Source organism: Penicillium soppii, assembly GCF_028829465.1.
Source record: "Penicillium soppii strain IBT 18220 chromosome Unknown utg000003l, whole genome shotgun sequence".
In the NCBI taxonomy this organism is placed as follows: Eukaryota; Fungi; Ascomycota; class Eurotiomycetes; order Eurotiales; family Aspergillaceae; genus Penicillium; species Penicillium soppii.
This window is the reverse complement of record NW_026643233.1, coordinates 1,820,771-1,832,772: the sequence shown is the minus strand read 5'-3', so window position 1 is coordinate 1,832,772 and position 12,002 is coordinate 1,820,771. Positions and strand designations below refer to the sequence as shown.

Below are 12,002 nucleotides of genomic sequence, written 5' to 3'. Positions count from 1 at the left end.
TGGAGCCTGTGGGGGTGAAAATCCGATCTTTCGAATGACGACAGACTTTTTTTTCTTGGCTCTTGGCTAACACCTCGACAGAGTCCCAGCATACTTTCTTCCATCTATCATGGCCATTACAGATCTTCGATCGAGATCGGACCGGCGATTCTCTTCACAGTCGCCGTCTTTGGCGATTCTGACCGGAAATGGAATATCAGATAAGGATTTAGAGTCCGAGATCCGATTCTATTCCAATCGATGTAAATCTAGATGATTAAGCCCGTTTGATCTGCTGTATGCATATTACTACCCTCGATACCTGATACTCGCGGAGCAAGGACAAAGATCGTATGGCCATTGATATACTTACAACGCTACATTCGAGATAAAGTGAGAGTGAACGAGGCTGTATCATCCGCATACAAATATTGTAGCCTGTCCCAACCTAGGGTGTCCTGACCATTTTGTCTTCAATGCATGTTCAATATTGAAAGGTCGAATTGCTTCAGGTTTTATTCTGCACATGTCTGTATTCTATCAAGACTAGGAATGCTTTCTAGCTTGTGAATGGTTACCAATATACTATATTATGACTCCCTGCAGGTGGTTTTCAGGGATCTATGTCATTCAATGGACTATTATTGTGTTTCAACTTCTGGTTGATAAACAAAAATGGACCTCGGGAATACTATGTCCGCTCGAAGATGTATAAATCCATACTGTATATATGTAGTATAACCCAATATTTCCCCACATGATTACGTGAACAATGTACCTAGGTAACAGTTGAAAAGGATCATAAACAATACTATACCTCTCTAGTATACCTCCTACGTATGTATATTGCGCCTATATGTACTATAGAGGTACTCAGTCAAAAGTACACAGCCAGGACTCCGCAGCGGGGATCTCAAACCCCAGCTTTTCCCCACACCGAAAGCCCGAGCCGCGGCTTGCTATGTGAGAACAATAACCGACACATATATGAAAGCACCTTAATAAGACGAAAGATTTTGAGTTTATTCAGTCTATTCATTCATCATGATCTTTGACCCTAGTGCCATCGAGCTTCCACCTTCTTACGAGAAAATCCAAACAACCGGCCATGTAGTGGTCTCTCATTATCCTCCTGGTACACCGACAGTTACTCCAGTAGTGGTCGTGACTTTGAATCGCCCTGCAAACCAAAATGCATTCACTGGGCAGATGGTCCAAGATTTCGAGAAAATCTTTCCCATGTTTGATGTCGATGAGCGTGTGAAAGTCATTGTTTTGACCGGCGCTGGTAAGACCTTCTGTGCTGGCGCAGACCTCGATATTGGGTTCCGTGCTGGGAAGGAGAGAATGATCGATCATCGGGATGGGTGAGTTCAATGATCCACAACATCAATGTAGCTAGTATACACGGCTAAGATGATTCCAGGGGTGGACGAGTGGCGCTGGCGATCCATCGATGCCGCAAGCCAACTATTGCAGCCATGCAAGGCTCAGCCGTTGGAGTTGGTATGACGATGACTCTACCGGCGATTATTCGGTGAGTGTCTTAAACCAAAAGCAGCATACATGGATGCCCGTGTGGCTTCACCTTGAACATTCATAGTTGACCCATGGCAGAATCGCCTACGAAAAAGGCAAATATGGCTTCGTCTTTGCTCGCCGAGGTATAACAATGGAATCTTGTTCCTCGTATTTCCTCCCTCGTCTTGTCGGCTACTCAAATGCCAGCTATCTCGTCAGCACGGGTGGAGTCTTTCCACCATCATCCAAGCATTTCGGCGACCTTTTCAATGAGATTCTTCCAGACTCAGCGCAAGTGTTGCCGCGTGCACTCGAGTTGGCTACCGAGATTGCGGAAAATGTTAGTCCAACCTCGTCGTATCTGAATCGTGCTTTGATGTGGCGTGATACTGGCTCGGCAGAGAGCGCTCATCTGGTGGAGTCGCATGTTATTTATCACATGTTTGGGGCACCGTAAGTGTTCGCGGATCTTGATATTGAACGGAGTGCGCTGACTGTCATGAAGGGATCAAAAGGAAGGTGTTACCGCGTTCTTTGAGAAGCGCAAGCCGAACTTCAGGGCTAACCTTGATGACAACCCACCACCAAATGTGCCTTGGTGGACGGAAGTTGACACAGGACGAAATCCGAAAGCGAAGTTGCCATCCAAGCTGTAACTTTTGACATTGTGTATCCACAAAGTGCACGGCAGATAGTCAAAATATGATATGAGGACAAATGATTGGACGCTATCAAGAACGCAGTTATGTCTCAAATGGCGTTCGGAAGTAATGTGTATATCGAAAAGTAGCCAAGCCTGACAGGTATATGAAAGGCCATTCCCTATATATTGCAATGCCCCGGCTATCAAGACCGCTAATGATAATGTAACAAAATAAACACCGACCCGGACATAAAAAGAAAGTCACCAGATTGGTTCTCGGTTGATCCCCAGAGAATTTAACTATATGGACACAAATGAGACAGAGAAAAGAAAAGTTCCAACATCACAGGTAGATGAGATAGCATTAGGCGATGAAGTTGCGACGCTTGCGGTTGTAAGCCCGCTGATCCTTCAGCCACTGCCGATAACCCTGCACACTACCGATCTTCTCGCCATAGTAATCAGGGACGGGGTTGGCGATCGAGTTGGTGGATGGGTCGACTCGGAAACGACGGATACGATCAAAGAATTCCTTCTCTTTCTGTGGCACGGATAGAACGCGTTAGTGGCCAAAAGATAACTGATGGTTGGGGTAGAATCGGGAGAATTATGTGATTCGACTGTTGGATTGCGAATACTCACTGTGTTTACAGAGGGCTTGTACTTTCTGTAGACCAGTCCCCAAACCCCATTGCCAACAACAGGGCCGACTAGCCATCCAGCGGCACCGCACGCAGCAGTCGCCAAGCCAAGGACGACGAATGGATCAAGGCCCATCACAGCGCCGCCCAGAGCCTCAAGGTCCTGGCCGGAGAGAACCTGTACTCCAGCAGTGGTACTGGCGAGGGAAGTGACAATTGAGGAAGCGAGGGAGTAGCGGCGGCGAGAAGCGCGAAGCTTGAAGAAAGAGTCCCAGTCAAGCTTGACTTCGCCATTGGAAGGAGCAGCGGTGGACTGTGATCGTAAGCCTGTGGTTGAGGGACAAGTGGCCTTGGCTTGTGGGCGGGAATCTGGGTTGAGAGTGACGAAGCCAAGTGGACGAGCTGTCGTGGAGCTGAGGCGTGTGAGCTGCTTGGATGCAGTCTGGGGAATGGTCTGCTGGATGGGGCGGAGGGCTCCGGTGAGGGAGGGTGCGGCGGAGTTTAGCCGACCGAGAGACGTTGCTGTGCGGATGGACATGCTGATAGAATTGGCATGCATTTAGGGGAGTTTGCTTGATCTGAATTGAAGGTCTAAGTCATGCAGAACTGAAGTGAGAATCAGGTGGAGCCCTTGGAACCAGAACTGTATTACATAAGCGCGCCAAGATCTGTGAAATTTATACTCCATGGACAGGTAGACTCTTTGTTTCTTAACATCCAACTGGTTATATTTGAAAGTGATCCCGAAAGCTATATGAAATATTGAGAGGCGTCCCGAAAGTCATACAGCAACATGAGAGGTAAAACCAAAATCCTTTGGCCGTTATGGCCTGATAGAAAGTGCTCGCTGGTCTTTCGAATTCCCTTTTGAGACCAAGCTTGGGTTCCAAATGTATGAAGTTATCAAATAATTTGCTGAAGATTTCCAAATAGATAAAGTTGTCGTTATGCAGTCTAAATCCACAGAAAGCTGGCTTCTATAGACCTTCCTTGCGCTTGATATCACCTGGGCGAGATTGCGGCTGGATAGGGCTACCGAAGCCATTGACACGTCCAAATAACCATTTAAGGGTTATGGTGCTAAGTGCCATCACAGTGGCACTGAGAGTGAAGAGACCAATGCGGCCTTCGGTGGGCAGAGCTTCGAAGATCGGATATGGGTACCTTGATAAATTAGTAGCGTTACTAGATCCGGGTCATGCAGACATACCATCCATTGATGGCGAAGCATTGCTCGATCCAAAACCAGTACCCGAAAGCAATGGTGCCAGATACTGCGAGCGCAGGAATTATGGAAATTGTCCACGGTGGCGAGAGCAGCAGTAGATCAATCAACATCACCACCGATGGGGTTGCGTGGAGGCTTATATCTAGAGTGATGTTAAAGCAAGTCGTGATGGGATGTTCTGATCTGACATACCGGCATGAAGAGGAATGACGACCCATTCGGGAACCACCAAACGTTCATCGATCTGGTAGAGGAATTAGATAAAAACGAATTGAGATTGGATCTAAGTCCTTACCAAGCGAAGACCCCAGTACAAGATACTAATCAAGACCTCGAGTGGAGCACTGCATATTGAAAGGATATTCTTGAGTAAAAACAGTCGGCGGGACAAGGTAATATCCGCCAGTAGGGCAACGAAAAACGTGAGGGTTGACAATGACAGGCCAATGACAGTTAAATATTGAAAATGCCAACCATATGCTTGGTTACTGTGAAACCAGCCTTAGCAGATAATCACTTGGACATAATTTAATAGATTGATGGATCAAAGCTTACGCCTCGTTGGGGTTGTCATGCAAGCTGCAGGCATATTAGCAACTTGTTTAGGTAAAGAAACGAGGGGTTTCATACTATTTGAAAGACCATAAGAAGCTTGAAAGTCCAGCCAGCTGGAGGCCAACCCGTCAGTTCCTGAAACGGGAAACTTGAGGAGAAAGGACCATGGTACTCACATGAACCAAAGCAGAAAAAGTCCGAGAAGGACTCGGCAGTCGCTGGAGCGGGTGCCTATTGATCAAAGCTTCAGCCATATCGAGTTGAACACAAGCGCTCCAATCTTTTTGATTTTTTGTGTAATCTCAAGAATCCCATTCACAAACCCTCTTTTGCTATCAAAGCGCGGCTTTAGGAACCAATTAAGTGACCTCTGAGGCACCGAGACCGCCCAACATAGCCACACGTGACTATCGGAAGAAATCGGCTTGCCGCGGAAAAAGCCGGCTTTCCGCGGTATGCCGGTCCGGGGTGACGGAATAATAATAATGCGTTATCTTATCTATGTCTATGCCCTCTTACTAAGAGCTTGCCCAGGTGCCCAAATGTCCATCCACCATGTAGTGCTTCCCCACACTTTTGGTCGGCACTTCCAGAAACATTCTTTTTTGGGCTGAAAATTGTGTGACTTTCCTTCTATTTCTTTGCAATTTTGATTCAATCCATTTACTGGTTGGTCAATCTATTGAACTTGACTCCAGTCTCAGATCTGGGATCGTCAAGATCATTACTATCAGCTTTGCATTGCTTTTCCTTCATTGAGCCATTGCTGAAGAGCAGTGGTATTCATACTTTATCTGGCACATCTCCCTCCCACACCTCGATGTGCTTGTCTACTAGGTGTGGGTGTCTGGTCGATTATCGCTTTATCGCTACTTGGGGTCAACGAGGCTCGAAACGTAGAAAGCGCGCCAACTGTGACGTGATTACGGCGTGAGCCTCGATTAGACCGGGATACAGAATTCATAAATTGAATCTGTAAGACAAGGTAGTACATCGTGACATTAGGCTGTTTCCAGTCTTCTTGAATTGTCGCTGTGTTTAGTCTGCAGACATCGGGAATCAACCAGACGCCCTTTGCCGTGCAATGCCTCGTCCTAGAAGGCCTGGTGCGCCAGAACCGAAACGTCGAAGCCGCAAAGGATGTTGGTGAGTAAGCATTCAATCGTTTCAAGAATGGCCCAGACTAACAATATCACTAGGCCTTGCAAAGCACGGAAAGTGAAATGGTAGGACGAGCTGTTTCCACCATGATGAATAAACATGGCTAATGTTCCATCACAGTGGTGAGGAAAAGCCTGCTTGTCTGAATTGTCAAAGGCAGGGTGAACCTTGTGACTATAGTGTCCGGTTGAATTGGGGAGGAAGGGCGAAACGTATGTCAGTCGACTCACCAAATTCTCAATCCAGTAGCTATGGGGGCGCCGTCATTGGGTTCTCAGATTCCTTTTCCGTCAACACTATGAGCCCAATATCGTTTCCCACCCCGACAAGCAACCCCGCAGATGCGGCTGCCGATACCATCCCAGGGGACCTGGCTTCCCCACAAGCAATATCGCCCAGTACACCAGCGCCCGCCGGCCTCTTTGACTCTCCCAGACCTGGATCTGATGGAGTGACTTCGCCAAGTCAACGAGACACTCGGTTTGCCACAAGCTGGGAGGAGCAATCTCCACCGTTGACGACCTCAGCCTCTGGGCCTATGGCACAATACCAGTTTGGACAACAGAGTTTTGATAGCACCTCTTTCCCCCCTTCCACTGCTCAGGGATCTGGCCTCGGGTCACTTTCTGCTTTTGCGTTCCACACAAACACGATGTCACAGCCAGTCTCCTTCATACGTCACTCTGTCGATGGGTCCGACCACCAGCCAGATTCGTCCAGTTTCCACGCTCAAGATGAAGGCCAACTTGTCCACGAACCACACGAAGATCATGGGATGCATCTTGCAGTAAGACCGATATCAGAGAACGGCGGTATTTCTCACAGTCCCCAAGAGGCCGGCGCCCTACATACGTTGCTTTTCGATCCACACAAAGTGTCACTTGCGGGAAGTAATGCAGCGTCATCTCCCAGACTAGGTGGGACCCCCACAACCATGGGATCTGCACACGACTATCAGAATGAAATGCTCCGCGATCATCGAATATTGACCGACAGCATGCCGAACAGCACGGGAGAAGATGATCAAGAATCTCATGAGTCTTCACTCGCCCAGAACAAATGGCAAACATACTTAAACAGCGTGACCGACAATTATGGACTAGACTCTGGGCGCCCGGACCAGGACCTGACATTCAACAACGACCACGCAGCCATAGACATCAACTATGCGTTGGATTTGATCAGCTCTCGGTGGCACAACCAGGAAGCATCACAGTCGACCACCTCTCAACCAGTTCCGGAAGTGCAGGCCCAGTTCTGCAGTGGCTATTATTCTTCCCCGGTACCCATCAATATTCCAAGGTATCTATCTCCTCTTCCATCTTCGCTGCTGGAGAACCCCATCAACCTGATGTATTTCCATCATTTCCTCAATCACACTGCCCGCATGCTTGTTCCCCATAACTGTGACAACAACCCCTTCATTTCGGTCTTGCCCTCAAGTAAGTCGTGTTACCTTTCTACAAGTCCATACTCGAAATGCTGACCGCGAAGTGGCAATTGGCGATTCGAACCTTCTCAATTTGCTGCTTGCGTACTCTGCTAGTCATCGTGCTCGGTATTTGGGACACCCTGAGCCAGCTAATCGGATTGCCCACTGGGTCAGTCGAGTTTTCCCGACGTTGCGAGTGGCATTGGAGTCATCGCACGACGACATCACTGACAGCCATTTGGCCACTGCCATCATGCTGCTATCACTAAAGATCGTTTCCCCTGGGACCTTCGAGGCGCCGATCACCTGGAAGAGCCACCTCAAGCTTGCTCGTGACCTTTTCATCGCACGAAGCGAGGACATGGCACAGCCAGGGAACAGAATCGGCGCGTTTTTCTCCCGCTGGTTAGGTTATCTGGACACCATGGGATCCCTGTCATGTCGCCAAGCGGGTCCTCCTCTAGCGATATATCATTCCATCTTGACGGCCTGTTCGTCGTCTGATGACCATGATGAGTTCGCAGTTGACTGCTTCACTGGATTTACGCCAAGAACCGGAGTATTCTTGATTCGTCTTGCTCGGCTGGTGCAGGAATGCGATAATCAACGATTTGACGAGATGGGTAATTTTAGGCATGACTGGCATGCATCTGCAGATATGGTCCTGGAGGCCCAATCGGTACTTGGTGAGATTGATGGGATCAGCGAACGCGCTCATGCCAATCCAGAGCATCACCAGGGTGTTGAGTCCTCGGACATGATCGCTATCGAGGAGGCATTCCGCTTCGCTGGTCTCCTGCATCTCCATCGACGGGTGCTAGGCTCTTCGCCCAATTCCTTCCCGGTGAAGGAAGTATTGCGCAAGCTAGTTGATGCTCTTGGGCGAATGCGCCCCGGCGCAGCCACTGAGGTCTGTTCTCTGTTTCCCTTGTTCACGGCCGGTTGTGAGTCGAGGGATGCGGGCCAGAGGTCAAAGCTTTTGGACCGATTCTTCATACTAGAGAGCTCGGGTATGAAACAGGTACGCTATGCAATCTGTCCGTGGTCTATCGTGAAGTTGTTCTAACGCTAGCTTATTAGATTCAAAATGCCCGCCAGCTCATGCAGCATTGCTGGGAGAGGAAAATGCCCTGGATTGCATTGGCCGGGGGACAGTTTTTGGGGTAGCCCTTCTTTTACTTGGTATATAAAGTGTATGTGTCTGCTGGCTACTTAGGTGATATTTGCAAACTGCAGACGCCCATGTATGATGACCTTGTATGAAACGATGTATCAATTTATTAAACATGACCAACTCACCATATTCAAAGAATATTTAGGTAGCCAGTTGTCCATAGGAGTTTCAACCACTCAAGGAATAAATCATTTGTCGGACTATGGGCCTTTCAAATAAACTCCAACTCAGCTTCTACACCAAAAAGTAAAATATGTTCTGCACCAGATCATATTTCAGCGCAGTGTAGCCCTCAACCCGCCGTAGATTGCCCCGAGACTTCCAATCCCCACACTTTCGTCACAATCGGCATGTCGGTTAGTTGATCAACCGATGTGAAATGTGGAGTCACTGCAAATGATCAATATTCCTCTGCTCATTTTACTGCCACCCGGTCTTGATTATCCCGAACTTAGGCTCAGTCCTATCATTACCTTGGTTTATGGAAAGCTATGCAAGATGCCTTGCGTCAGGGAAATCGAGAGGGAGATAAACCATGCGGCCTCTAAATATAAGAATTGCCCAGGTGCAATGCAATGACTTTCTCTCTTTTTTTTCCCTACATTGAGTATATTGTTTGTTGGGAGCAGTCGCTTAGTTGATTCCCCCCCTCCCCATCATGTATGTCGCCGCCTTGCTCCTGGGGCCCCTTATGGTGGCCGCATCTTCTGGCGTGCCGTACGAGCAATACATCCTGGCCCCAAAGTCGCGAAATCTGATTCCGGTCTCCGTTCATAGTGTGAATGGGTCAGTAGCCAATGCCAAATCCCTCACCCAATCCTCCGGCGATGGGGCCACATTCCGCGGCGTTTCGTCCGTCACATATGACTTTGGCAAGAATGTGGCTGGCCTCGTCTCTCTAGATGTTGGACATGCCTCATCTTCATCTGCTTTTTTGGGTGTCACTTTCTGCGAATCAAGTCTGTACATCAGCAACCAAGCCAGTGATGGAACTGCCGATGCTGGCTTGGACACTCCTCTATGGTTCCCAGTCGGTAAAGGGGCTGGAGAGTACACCCCTGAGGAGAAGTATCTTCGGGGCGGCTTCCGCTACCTTACAGTAGTGAGTAACACGACTGCGACCGTGCCGGTGCACAGTCTCCGGGTGAACTATACCGCTGCCCCGGATCAAGATCTCCGCGCCTACACCGGGTACTTCCACTCGGATGATGATCTTGTCAACAAGATCTGGTATGCTGGCGCGTATACTAATCAGCTGTGCACAATCAATCCCAAACATGGCAACTCGCTTGTGCATTTGGGTGAGATTAGCTCTTCGGACCATATCGAATTGCCTGAGACTGATACCTGGTGGAACAACTACACCATCACCAATGGAACCAGCACGATCACCGATGGCGCAAAACGCGACCGTCTCGTTTGGCCTGGTGATATGTCCATTGCCCTCGAGAGTATTGCTGTCAGTACCGGAGACTTGTACAGCGTTCGTACGGCGTTGGAGGCTCTCTTTGTCTTGCAAAAAGCCAATGGCCAGCTACCTTATGCGGGAAAGCCATTCTTTGACACTGTGAGCTATACATATCACCTTCACAGTCTGATTGGCGCTTCATATCTGTACCGCTTTTCTGGTGACAAGGATTGGCTTTCCCGCCACTGGTCTCAGTATAAGCTAGGCGTGCAGTGGGCTGTATCCAGCGTGGACAGCACCGGCCTAGCAAATATCACCGCCAGCGCTGACTGGTTACGATTTGGCATGGGAGGACATGTAAGTACCAACTCTATCTTAATAGATAAGGAGATTCTAACCAGGCATCCAGAATATCGAAGCGAACTCCATCTTATACTATGTCCTCCAGGATGCGCAGAAGCTTGCGGTGGAGCTCCAAGATACATCCTCTGCTGCACAATGGAAGCGAATCGCATCCAAGATCAAGATTGCCGCCAACCAGAAACTCTGGGATGACAAGAGCGGACTCTACATTGACAACGAAACTACAACTCTCCATCCCCAGGATGGAAACGTATGGGCTATCAAAGCAAACCTGACACGGTCAGATAAGCAAAGCTCCACCATATCCAGTGCTTTGAAAGCGCGCTGGGGTAAGTACGGAGCACCGGCCCCAGAAGCCGGTAAGACCGTATCGCCTTTTATCGGCGGCTTCGAGCTGCAAGCACACTACCTCGCCAACGAGGCCAACTCAGCCTTGGATTTGATCCGTCTACAATGGGGCTTTATGCTGCAAGACCCGCGGATGACTCAATCTACTTTCATTGAAGGTTATTCAACTGATGGGTCCTTGCACTACGCACCATATACTAATGACCCGCGCGTTTCCCATGCGCACGGGTGGTCCACGGGCCCGACATATGCTCTGACTGCGTATGCGGCAGGTATTCAATTGACTGGAGCGGGCGGCTCTACCTGGACTATTGCGCCACAACCGGGAAATCTGACTACTGTTGATGCTGGCTTTTCGACTTCTCGTGGGAAGTTTTCCACGTCATTCCATCATTCTGGTGGAAAGTACAGTCGTTTCTCTTTCACAACTCCGTCCAATACTACTGGAGAAGTCTTCTTGTCGGGTACTAAGGGCGTGCTGGTGTCTAAGAGTGGGAAACAGACTGCACTTTTGAATGGTTCAGCCACTGGCTTGAGCGGGGGCACCTGGGAGTTGCATAGTCAATAGATTTCTGCGATTCTATGAGCTTCAAAACAGTACTCGATTATATGATTCAATCATATTAAGATCTCTCACAATGTGCGCGACGAATAGACAACTCACCTAGCTACAGGGTCAGCCTACTTTGATAGCGATTGGTACATCAACTAGAGGGCCTTTTATTAGTCACTCGCCAAGTATTGCCCATTAATTGTGACTATCTTTTGATTGTCGAGTCTTGTACAGAGTAGTCCCCAATCTTTGATACATTGGTTCATTCTCTGAAACAAACAATGTTTTCAATGGTTAACTTCCTGCTTCTATAGAAAGGTCTCGGCAGTAACAAACTTGTGAGGTGTGAAAACAGCTCCTGTAATATGTAAACTGCAAACTGCGAATGTGCGAATCAAGAAGAAATATATGCCATTGTACCGGAACTTTCACGTCTTCCACATTTGATGCCACGAACTCTTTCATGGCTGACAAAATTTGCTGCAACAACGATCCTTATTTAGAAAAGGATGCTGAAATCTTTGGTTGGCTACTTCACTTGAAAAAGAGTGCTATAGTTCGGAAAATGAGTAGAGCTCCCAGGCCAATAGATATCAACTGAGTGAGACATCATACATACCCAATTTGCAAAACCCAGACAACGAGGAACATACAAGACAATTAATTCACTCTGCATCAGAACTCAGCACATTCTGTTCTTTGTTTGAACAGATCAGCAAGACTGTGACCATGAAAGGAAAGCGATGAATGATAGATGTATGTATTTAGGGATAAACCAAAATGAGGTATGATGAAATGAGACAGCTGTGATATGAGATACATTTCAAAGAAGAAGAAAGACCCATTGATCTCATTCCATCAATGCCCTAACAAAAGGCCGTTTCAAGATTTCCACATGGATAAACTTCTCTAAAAGCTTTCGATATCAAGGTTCGAAGTACCAAAGACAATGTCACTAGACTGAAGGTCATCATTGAGGAGGCATGAATAAATGGA

At 48.1% G+C, this 12,002-nt stretch overlaps 5 protein-coding genes across 5 annotated transcripts; 3 read left to right on the top strand and 2 right to left on the bottom strand.

The window, feature by feature from the left end:
- Positions 1 to 1,023: 1,023 nt before the first annotated feature.
- Positions 1,024 to 2,156, top strand: N7529_002828 (enoyl-CoA hydratase/isomerase family protein; the record flags this gene model as incomplete). Its single annotated transcript, XM_057238356.1, has 4 exons — positions 1,024 to 1,346; positions 1,406 to 1,516; positions 1,597 to 1,953; positions 2,006 to 2,156. The coding sequence occupies 4 exons, from the start codon at positions 1,024 to 1,026 to the stop codon at positions 2,154 to 2,156; spliced, it is 942 nt and encodes a 313-aa protein (XP_057100967.1).
- A 351-nt stretch (positions 2,157 to 2,507) lies between these two features.
- On the bottom strand, positions 2,508 to 3,343 carry N7529_002827 (presequence translocated-associated motor subunit PAM17; the record flags this gene model as incomplete). The annotated part of the gene is made up of 2 exons (XM_057238355.1): positions 2,508 to 2,684; positions 2,786 to 3,343. 2 exons carry the CDS (start codon positions 3,341 to 3,343, stop codon positions 2,508 to 2,510), a joined length of 735 nt encoding a protein of 244 aa, XP_057100966.1.
- A 418-nt stretch (positions 3,344 to 3,761) lies between these two features.
- N7529_002826 (androgen-induced gene 1 family protein) lies at positions 3,762 to 4,821 on the bottom strand (the record flags this gene model as incomplete). The annotated part of the gene is made up of 6 exons (XM_057238354.1): positions 3,762 to 3,948; positions 3,995 to 4,154; positions 4,205 to 4,256; positions 4,308 to 4,492; positions 4,568 to 4,715; positions 4,744 to 4,821. The coding sequence occupies 6 exons, from the start codon at positions 4,819 to 4,821 to the stop codon at positions 3,762 to 3,764; spliced, it is 810 nt and encodes a 269-aa protein (XP_057100965.1).
- A 566-nt stretch (positions 4,822 to 5,387) lies between these two features.
- On the top strand, positions 5,388 to 8,327 carry N7529_002825 (Zn(II)2Cys6 transcription factor; the record flags this gene model as incomplete). Its single annotated transcript, XM_057238353.1, has 6 exons — positions 5,388 to 5,497; positions 5,610 to 5,717; positions 5,767 to 5,793; positions 5,849 to 7,170; positions 7,223 to 8,181; positions 8,241 to 8,327. 6 exons carry the CDS (start codon positions 5,388 to 5,390, stop codon positions 8,325 to 8,327), a joined length of 2,613 nt encoding a protein of 870 aa, XP_057100964.1.
- Positions 8,328 to 8,971: 644 nt separating this feature from the next.
- On the top strand, positions 8,972 to 11,021 carry N7529_002824 (putative alpha-L-rhamnosidase A; the record flags this gene model as incomplete). Its single annotated transcript, XM_057238352.1, has 2 exons — positions 8,972 to 10,099; positions 10,152 to 11,021. 2 exons carry the CDS (start codon positions 8,972 to 8,974, stop codon positions 11,019 to 11,021), a joined length of 1,998 nt encoding a protein of 665 aa, XP_057100963.1.
- Between the last annotated feature and the right edge of the window lie 981 nt (positions 11,022 to 12,002).